The 9,707-nt window shown below is 30.3% G+C and overlaps 1 protein-coding gene across 1 annotated transcript; it reads left to right on the top strand.

Moving 5' to 3' along the window:
* The first annotated feature begins 5,061 nt into the window (after nucleotides 1–5,061).
* On the top strand, nucleotides 5,062–6,557 carry LOC110700484 (transcription factor MYB1R1-like). The gene is made up of 3 exons (XM_021878031.1): nucleotides 5,062–5,494; nucleotides 5,602–5,810; nucleotides 5,913–6,557. The coding sequence occupies exons 1-3, from the start codon at nucleotides 5,245–5,247 to the stop codon at nucleotides 6,330–6,332; spliced, it is 879 nt and encodes a 292-aa protein (XP_021733723.1). The 5' UTR covers nucleotides 5,062–5,244; the 3' UTR covers nucleotides 6,333–6,557.
* Nucleotides 6,558–9,707: the final 3,150 nt, after the last annotated feature.

The following is a 9,707-nucleotide window of genomic DNA, read 5'->3' on the forward strand; positions in this document are numbered from 1 at the left end:
CCACACATCACCATAAAATTTAAAAAAAAAAACTTAAAAAAATAAAAATTACCATGAATTCCACCATAACCTCGAAATTGGCTTGAAATTTGGGTTTTAAGGGTCAAATTCGACCAAGAAAACTCTAGATCTAGAGTTTTATGGTCGAATTTGACCTAAAAAACTCGAAAATTATGGTCTAAACTCGAATTTGCTCGAAAAGGATGGTCTATGCTCGAATTTGCTCGAAAATATGGTCGAAAATTTGCTCGAATTTGCTCGAAAATTTGTTCGAATTTGCTCGAAAATATGGTCTAACTCATGGAGATGGAGAACGGAGATGAGAGAAGGAAGAGAAGGACATGGAGGAGAGCTGGAGAGAGTGAGGGCGTGAAAATGGAAGGGAGGAGGAGAGAGAGCGTGAGAAATAGAGAGGAGGAGGAGAGAGAACGTGAAAACTGAGGGGAGGAGGAGAGAGAGCGTGAGAATTAGGGTTTTTTAAAGAAATGGCAAGCGGTTCATGTTCCAAACCGCTTGCCATTTACAATTTGGCAAGCGGTTCACCCTAAACCGCTTGCCATTTACAACATTGCAAGCGGAATTGCAAAACTGCTTGCCATTTGGGGCTTCCCATTACATTTATTCTACTAGTGAGATTAGTGACCAATATCATTTGTTAGAGAGATAAGTTAAACATTTGTATTGCATAGGTTGTTGACAATCTTTGTATGAATTAAATTTCTACATTATTTTATTTTGATAAGTATATATATGATACTATAAACTGCCTATAACTAATCCGTAGTTTATACACACGGGTGTATAGTGCTCATCGTACACCCGGATAAATAAAAAAAAGGCGGAAAGAACATCTTGTGTTTCATAAAGAACATACATGTATTTGACAAAGAACATGTTTGTATTTGACAAAAACATGCATTACCAAAGAACATAAAGATATAATAAAAAGAATGAGATAAAAACTTGATAAAATTTTCTGAAAAATTACACATTTTTAACGGGAAAAATTTAGAGGTGATAAAAATCGAGTAGGGCCGGGCCATATCATAATTTCTCGTGCCCAAACCCGTAGAAAAGTAGCGGGTTTTCGGGCTTTTTTCGAACCCGGTTCGAGTTTTAACTAAAAATGCATTTTTAGGTTTGCCCAAACCCACCCTATTTCGGGCCGAATCGATTCAGGATGCGAGTCATGCCAATGTTGATCACCTCTTAAAAAATCCTTACCAAAGATATCATTTCCCCAAAAAATAGTTTTCTATCTCTCTAAAAAAAATTCAACTTCCCATAATAATTTAGTTTTTTACCTCTAACATTATTTTCAATTAAAAATAATTTAAGATTTCAATATCAAATTTCAAAATATCATATGTTAAAAGAACATAATTTATATTGTAAAGTACATATAGTTAATACCTAAATAACACACTAATCAAACTCGAAGAATATATGATAATAAAAGTAATTTAAATATGACATATGATAATAAAAAAAATAGAATTTGGGCGTCACTACGACCTTAAAGAACATACACGCCAAATTCAAATAACATACTTTGTATTATTAAACCCAAAAAAAAAATATGTTTATCAACATATGTTAAATATCATAAGTTATAATGTAAAGAACATATAATTTTACTAAAAGAACACACTGATCACACTCAAAGAACATATTAAAGGTATGTTCTTTGTTAAACATAGGTATGTTCTTTATCAAACACTATATGTTCTTTCCGCCTTTTTTTGTTTACCCGGGTGCACCATGAGCACCCGGGTGTATTATCTAATTTTCACAAAATTTTAATAAATTTATGCTATAATATAATAACAAAATATTACTTTATATTTGTAGCCAATATAAATTTCAATTTTTATATTCTTATTCAATTTTTATACTGTATAAATATATGCTATAATATAATAACAAAATATTACTTTATATTCTTTCAAAAAAAAAAAATCAACTTTTAATATTCCATAGAATATGTTTTTATTTTACAACAACTAAATAAAATCGATTTTTTTTTGTTTCGAGTAATAAAAAGAAATTTCCTCCTACATAAGGAAAATATATATATATATATATATTCTATTATTATTCAATAAAATAAAATAAAATAAAATAAAACTACATAATACAAAATTTATAAGTCCCTAATATTTGGACAAAATAAATAAACACATATAGGGCCCCAATATATTAGTTCACCCTGGGCCTCTGGAATTTCAGAAACTGCCCTGCGGGGCGCAAAGTGTCTAATGTAATAGTATGATTCAAGTTTTGCATGATGACATACTTTTTGGTGGCTCAAAATGTAGCTATAATCAATAATAGGTGTTAACAAGTTATCAGATATGACCGCAAATAACATACTTCAATTCGTAATTAAGTATTAAGTATGTTCGTTATTGCATGGAGGTGCAATAGTGAGTCTTGGCCAAAATGCTAGTCAAAATGTTAGGACGATTAAGGTTTGATCCTCAACCCTTTTGTATTGAAATAGCAATGCATAACTAGTATGTCACAACTTCAATATACATGAGACACTTATGGAGTATAACCATATACTAAGTATAATTCAAAAAATACCTGGAATAATAGACGTACTGTCTGGTCCAACTATGATTTTTTCCAATGATATAATAGTTAAAAAATAAAAAGTGAATAAAAAATAAAAAAGCACGCATTAGCTTATACATGTCAATTAAGCTTAATAATCTGACCTTTAATTATATTAAGCGTTAACCCTAGCTTATGCATGTTCACTTATTTTATGTACAGAAATAGAGACAAATAAAACACGAGTAATCACAAGGATCACCATTTACCCCCAACTTTCCCTATTATGGGGCGGAGCCCGACTACTACTAACTAGTACTACTAAGCTCTTACTTGTCACCTTTATCACAATCTACAAAAATCATCACCTCAAATAAACCATCATTTGTATGCAATCGCCATTTACAAAGTGACAACTCAAATCTAACACCACTCTTTCTATCCCTCAAAACTTTCAAACTTTTCCTTTTATAATTCTCTCTATCATTCTAATGTTGTTGATCTCTCAATTATTTATAACACTTACCATGGTCTCCCCAAAGTACCAACAAAATTTCCACAACACCTCTATTTTTATTTCACCTCCCTTAATCCCCCAGGCCCCACCTATACAACAAGTTAAGAAAAAATAAAAATAAAAATTTACTACGTATAGGTAGATGTTTTTGCTAGACGACCAATATCAATTCAACAAAAAGTTTAAACTACTGGTTAAAGTGCATGATCGATTTTGATTGAGTATTATTAATTTACACTCACGATGTATTTTCTAAATATTAAATTAATAGAAATATTTTATTTCATTTACTTTCTTCATTCTTTTTATATGTAATAAATTGTCATCATGTTAAAATATTCATTTTAGTTCTGTTCAGTTCAGTTCAATTCAGCTCAATTCAGTCAATAAGAACAGGCCCGTAATACAAGTAATAAAAGCAGAAAAAAAAATACATTAGTATCATACTCCGTAAGTCATATATTATACGGAGTACTTGTTTAAATAGTCAATATATTAATAATTAGAATAACAAAAAAAATCCTAAGCCAAAGAAAGTATAGAAAGAAAAAATGTTGGCTTAGGGAAGAAGCATAAATGTATTAAATAGAAGGTTGGAAAAAAGGGAAGTATATAAAGATGGTAGGTTCTAATAATCGAAGCCAAAATAAGGAAACAAATAATCTTACATTCTCGTGAAATATTCTCTCTCTTCATCTAAATTGATTGTGACATGATATTGACTAATTAAAAGCTTCTCACCTCTTTATCAAAACACACAAACAAACAGATTATATATAAATAAAAAAATCTTCAAGGATAAGCCGACAGTTATAAGCCACGTGTTGTACCCACACAACATCGACAAACTGATTGGCTACCCCTGCCACATGCTACCCTACTTCACATCCTCTATACCTCCATTATTCATTTATTTGTATCAAGATAAAATTTAATTAAAAAAATTTATTATTTTTTCCTAAGAAAATTAGATTATCGTTTTTAAATCAATGAATTTTATTTGCAGCTAGGTACGGGTGTTCGTAAAATAACAAAGTAAAAAAAACACACTCACACAAAAAGAATGACCGGGATTTTAAGGTCTTTTGGAGGGAAAAAAAATTGTTTTCCCATATATAATGGTTTTTTATTTTTATGTTAAACAAAGTTTGATAATCGGTTTTTATTTTAACAAAATAAAAAAAATTACAACATATGGATTAAACGATTGATTGATGTTTTTTTAATTAATTTTATCTGATTCTAAAATGTCTTTATTTTTACTGATCTCAGCTAATTAATATTTCCTTTGTACTCTTATCAATCTTTTATAAAAAATATCAATCAAGATATGTTTAATTACCAAAGCTAAGCTATACATCATTCATCATTATCAGAAAGGAAATAAAATTATTTTACGAAGTATAGTAAGATCTAGGAAATGCTAATAAAGCATTACAAACCTTCACGGGTTCTAAACTACGCTGACTATTTACGTGTAACTCATAACCCCTACAAGTAACTATACTCGTATTTTAATGAACACATAACTTATGATCTCTACGAGCATATCTCTACGAGTATATATACTCATACTAGACAAAAATTATATGGAATAATGTATTATAAATTAAAAGAATTAAAAAGAAAATTACTAACATAATGATTTTTTATTTTTTTTTAAGAAAGAAATCTAATTATTTCTAAGATAATGAAAATTTGTATAGAAAGAAATCTAAAAGTATCTCACAATGTAATATTTTTACCTAGTTTAGGAATAAAAACACTCCATTTTCTTCATAAAAATTCATGAAAAAGTATTATTTATTTATATTTAAATAAGAGAGATGGGATTATGGGAAGGAAGTAATTATTTTAACATATCTGACAGCCAAGTTATCTTATCATGTATCTTCAATTCTTCGTTCCCAAGTAGAGTAATTTCTTCTTTATAAACCACTCTATCCTTTACCTTATAAAAACCCATTAATTTATCTCCAATTTATATTATCATTATTATTATTATTATTAAATCTTCCCTCGTACGGATTTCTCTCTTTCTCTCTCTATAGATTCCTTCAGAACCTCACCCTCCCAACACTTTCTCACTCCATTACCACCTTCCTCCATTTTCTCTCTCCTCCCCTCTCATTTTCTCTCTCCTCCGAGCGACGACTTTTTCATCGGAGATGGCCAAGGAAGCGGAGACTACTGGCGGCGAGATCATGCTTTTCGGTGTTCGTGTTGTTGTTGATTCCTTGAGGAAGAGTGTTTCGTTGAATAATCTCTCTCAATATGAACATCGCCTTGATTCTTCTTCCTCAAACGATGTCGTTATTCCTCCTGCTACTGCTGCTGGTTATGCTTCTGCTGATGATGCAGCCGTTGTGAATAACGCTTCTGCTGTTGGTGGTGGTGTTAGCCGTGAACGGAAACGAGGTATGAGAGAGAAAATTGAAGAATGAATTGAAGTTGTTTTTGTTTTTGTTTGATTGATTTTTTTAGGTTGTTGTTGATTGAAGAATCGATTGATTTTGATTGATTAGGTGTACCATGGACGGAAGATGAACACAAGCTGTTTTTGCTTGGATTGAATAAGGTAGGTAAAGGTGATTGGCGAGGAATTTCTAGAAACTTCGTCAAAACTCGAACTCCTACGCAAGTTGCCAGTCATGCTCAGAAATACTTTCTCCGACGGAATAATCTCAATCGCCGCCGTCGTAGATCTAGCCTCTTCGATATCACCACCGATTCGGTATTATTTTTTGATTCCTTCAAAAAAAAATCATCAAAATCACTGTTGATTGTTTCGATTGAGATTTCTGATTTTGATTTTGAAATTTCTGGATTAAACTAGGTCACTGTAAATCAATCAAACGATAAACAAATCAAGGAAAACAACAACAATGGCGGTTCACCATCTCCACTACCATCACCACAACAGCAACAATCATCGACTTCAGAGATCTCGACTGTGAGATTTTCATCTCCAGGAGCTCCGATCTATCCATTAACGACGTCGTTTAGTCATCTACCACCTCCTCCTCCTCCTACTCAAGTAATTGATCATGAAATGAAGGTTGTTATGTCAACGAACAGCAGCACTACAAGCAGCAAATCAATGGTGGATTTCGATCTGAACCAGAACGATTCATCATCATTATCACTGTCACTTTCTCTCTCCATGACTTCATCGGATCTCGCGAATTCGAGGTACCCTGCGTTTCAAGTTATGCAAGGGTTCAAAAATGGCGATAGTAGTATCAGGGTGGCTTAAATGGGGATTATTGGATTTGATTATCATTAATTAATCAATGTAATAATCTGAAAAATATTTTCAGTTTCAAAAAAATTGATGAAAAAAAAAAGGTATTATTAGGATTTTGGATGGATAAGTTTTATATTGTTATTATCATAATGATGATGAGTAATTAATTATGATTAAGCTAATTAAGGGGATGTAGTTCTAATTCTGATATTGAAACTCACTTTATATTTTTAATTTTTATATTTGTATTTATATTTTTGTTTCGTTATTTTTTTGTTATTTTGTTGTCTTTGGTGGTTAATGTACAGACTGTAAGGATGTGATGTGCCTTGGTTTTTTGACAAATCTTTTTTGTTTTGTTTGCTGGCAAATGGATGGATGGATTTTTTTTTTTTTTTTTTCAAGGATAAATACACTAACTATTTGGAACTATTCTTATATTGCTATAATGTTATCTATCATCTCGTATTATTATTAATTATCTGATTCATTTTCAAAATAATATTGACAAAATTATTTATGGAGTATTATTATTAGGAATCTTGAAAGAGATCCAATTCCATTGCAAATGGAATCTAATACTTTAACATTGAATATAAACTCATAAATATTAAAAGTAATCATGTGGAATTTGATTTATCTTGGTTTTAAATTTCTTTATGATATTATAATATAAAAGTATATGTGTTTGCGATGTACAAGATTTCAATTATCATGATACTTTTGGATATCTTGTGATCAATCATTTCAAAGAATTTCTTGAAGTAATTATTTCTTCTAATTTAAGACACACCTTAAGATCGAGGAGTATAATGCAGGGTGAATTATGATACTGAACTAAACTAAAATTAAGCTGAATTGAATAGGCTTTAACTATAATTACAAATATATGAAGTACATTATGTTGATAAGCTATCAATATATAAACTTTTACAACTTGTCTTAAGACTTATTTGCGTTCATTAGATGATAAATTCATACAAAGTTTTATTTGAATTAGAGTATGTTCTCTTACGTTGAAATTCAGTTCAGTTCAGCTCAATTCAGTTCAGTTCAGTTCAGCTGAGTTCAGTCAATGAAAACAGACCCTTAGTTATGATAATTAATTATTGATGAGGTTTATATGAAGTACCGTTTAACCATAAAATTTATTTTCCTATATTCTACAAATTTTATTCTTGTCATTTTTAATTGTGAGTATAATATTTATAATGAAAAATATGAGTTTTATAGTCAATAATTACCTACAAATTGTACTTATCACAAATTTACCGAAAATATAGAGCAATTGAATTCTGACATAGAGATAGTATTAGAGTATGAAACCAACAAATAAAGTAGGTCCACATGTTATCCAATGCATCTTGGTTGGGGCCTATCCAAAGCATTGATTGGATATGAAAATAATGTTGGCCTATTTCTATTGCAACTACATTTATAGGTCAATGCCTGTGAATATAGTGGAGTTTTTTCTAGCCTTGAACCACTCACTAATAACTTCAGCTGCTCCATGGTTGAATTTTTTAAATAAATTTATTTTATGTACTTATGTTAGAATAAAGTTTGTCATTTTAAAGTGATTTTCCAAAGTATTACCATAATCTAGCTTAATATTGCTCCTTGGTTGAATATAAGATGCACATATGAACGTATGTAGAATTGTCGAGTAGTTGTTAGTTAATTTAATTCCTATTAAATTTTACTTAATAATCATGTAATAATACCGAGCACAATATCTGCTTTGTTATATTTGATAGTTTAATTTGTTATTATCAAACTTCACAAATTAACCTACGAATACTCGATAATTAATAGACGGATGACACCCTTGTTGATTATATGAAGGCATGAAGCCATCTTGCCAATCTAGCTATATACCATTCTAAACTCTTATTTCTCATTTTATTGTATGAACACGTACATTATTGACACTTGGGAAAAAGCACATTATTGTTCCACTATAATCTGATCTTGTGTATGAAGTTGATTGCTCAAGTCTTAGACTCCATAAATCAATCGCTTCTCCACTAAGTAATATCATGATAGCTCGCCCACCACATTTTATTTCTATATACATATAATAATGTAATTAAAAAGGCTCTTTCCAATCTTTAATTTGCTAGAAGACTTTTTCTGTCTTTAATAATTTATTTTCATTGGTGGAAATATCAAATGTATATACATAGTTCAATCTCATTGGCATTCTCCTACTGAATATAATGATAAATGATGTTAGCATCTTTTCTGCATCAAAATAATTATTGTGTGTATATATATATTGTCCATTCAAATGTGGTAGCTTAAAGGATTTATTTAATATTTTTATTAAAATAGTTTATCTTATAATGTGTGTCAATTATTTTGTTTCGAGAAAAGGAATGAAAGAAGCACCAAAGTTAAGAGTAGTTTTTTCTCAAACAAAACAAGAAACTTTTCGATCTATTTAGTAAAAAGATCGAGTTTGCTTTTGGTACATTTGAGCGTAATGGGCTACAGCTACAACATAGCATGTTACACGATATTTTACAGTGTAATACATATATATGTATTTTTACACGATATTTTATAGTATAATACACATACATGTATTTTTTATACTGACATTATACAAGTTTGAATAAATCATATTTTGCCATACTTTGTGCCTAAAAAAGAAAAGAAAAACGGAAAAATTGCCAAACTGAGCGTTTTTGGAAAACAATTTCCCAAACAAGACGCATGGCAAAACTATTTACCAAACTAAGCTTTCAGGGTAAAACGCCAACCAGGGTGGCGTTTTACCCTGGGCAATTTTTTTTTTTTAATTTTTAGTCAAAGGTATAACGCCATCAAGGGTGGCGTTTTACTGTTGGGCAAATTTTTTTAAAAAAAACATTTACACAAAAACGCTAACGCCGTTGGCGTTTTACTTTTAACACAAAAGCGCTAACGTCGTTGGCGTTTTAGAGTCGGGTATTTCTAACAGCATATATCGCTGTTCTTCATTAATCAACCAAACCCCCAAATTGCAAACCCTAACCCCGCGCATACCAACTTCCAATTCTCCATATTTGAAGCAATTTCATCACATTCCGTAGCTTAGTTTTGCATCATAGTCAATAAAAATTAATCCTCCTTCTTTGTTCAACACTGTTACGCCCTACTTTCATCGAAATTGAGGTATGTCTTGAATTTAACTATTTTACTTGTGTATGATGTTTTTTTTGGGAATTTATGTTTGTAATTTACAATGTATGTACTATAGTGTTGTTCAAGTATGCGAAATATGTATAACTACATAATACATTGTTGTTTAATTATTGAAATTAAGTATAGTTATATGTATGTTGTATAATTTCGTATAATTTATATGAAGCATTTAGTTGTTGAACTACATATATGAAG

This window comes from Chenopodium quinoa, unplaced genomic scaffold, assembly GCF_001683475.1.
Source record: "Chenopodium quinoa cultivar QQ74 unplaced genomic scaffold, ASM168347v1, whole genome shotgun sequence".
NCBI classification, from domain to species: Eukaryota; Viridiplantae; Streptophyta; class Magnoliopsida; order Caryophyllales; family Amaranthaceae; genus Chenopodium; species Chenopodium quinoa.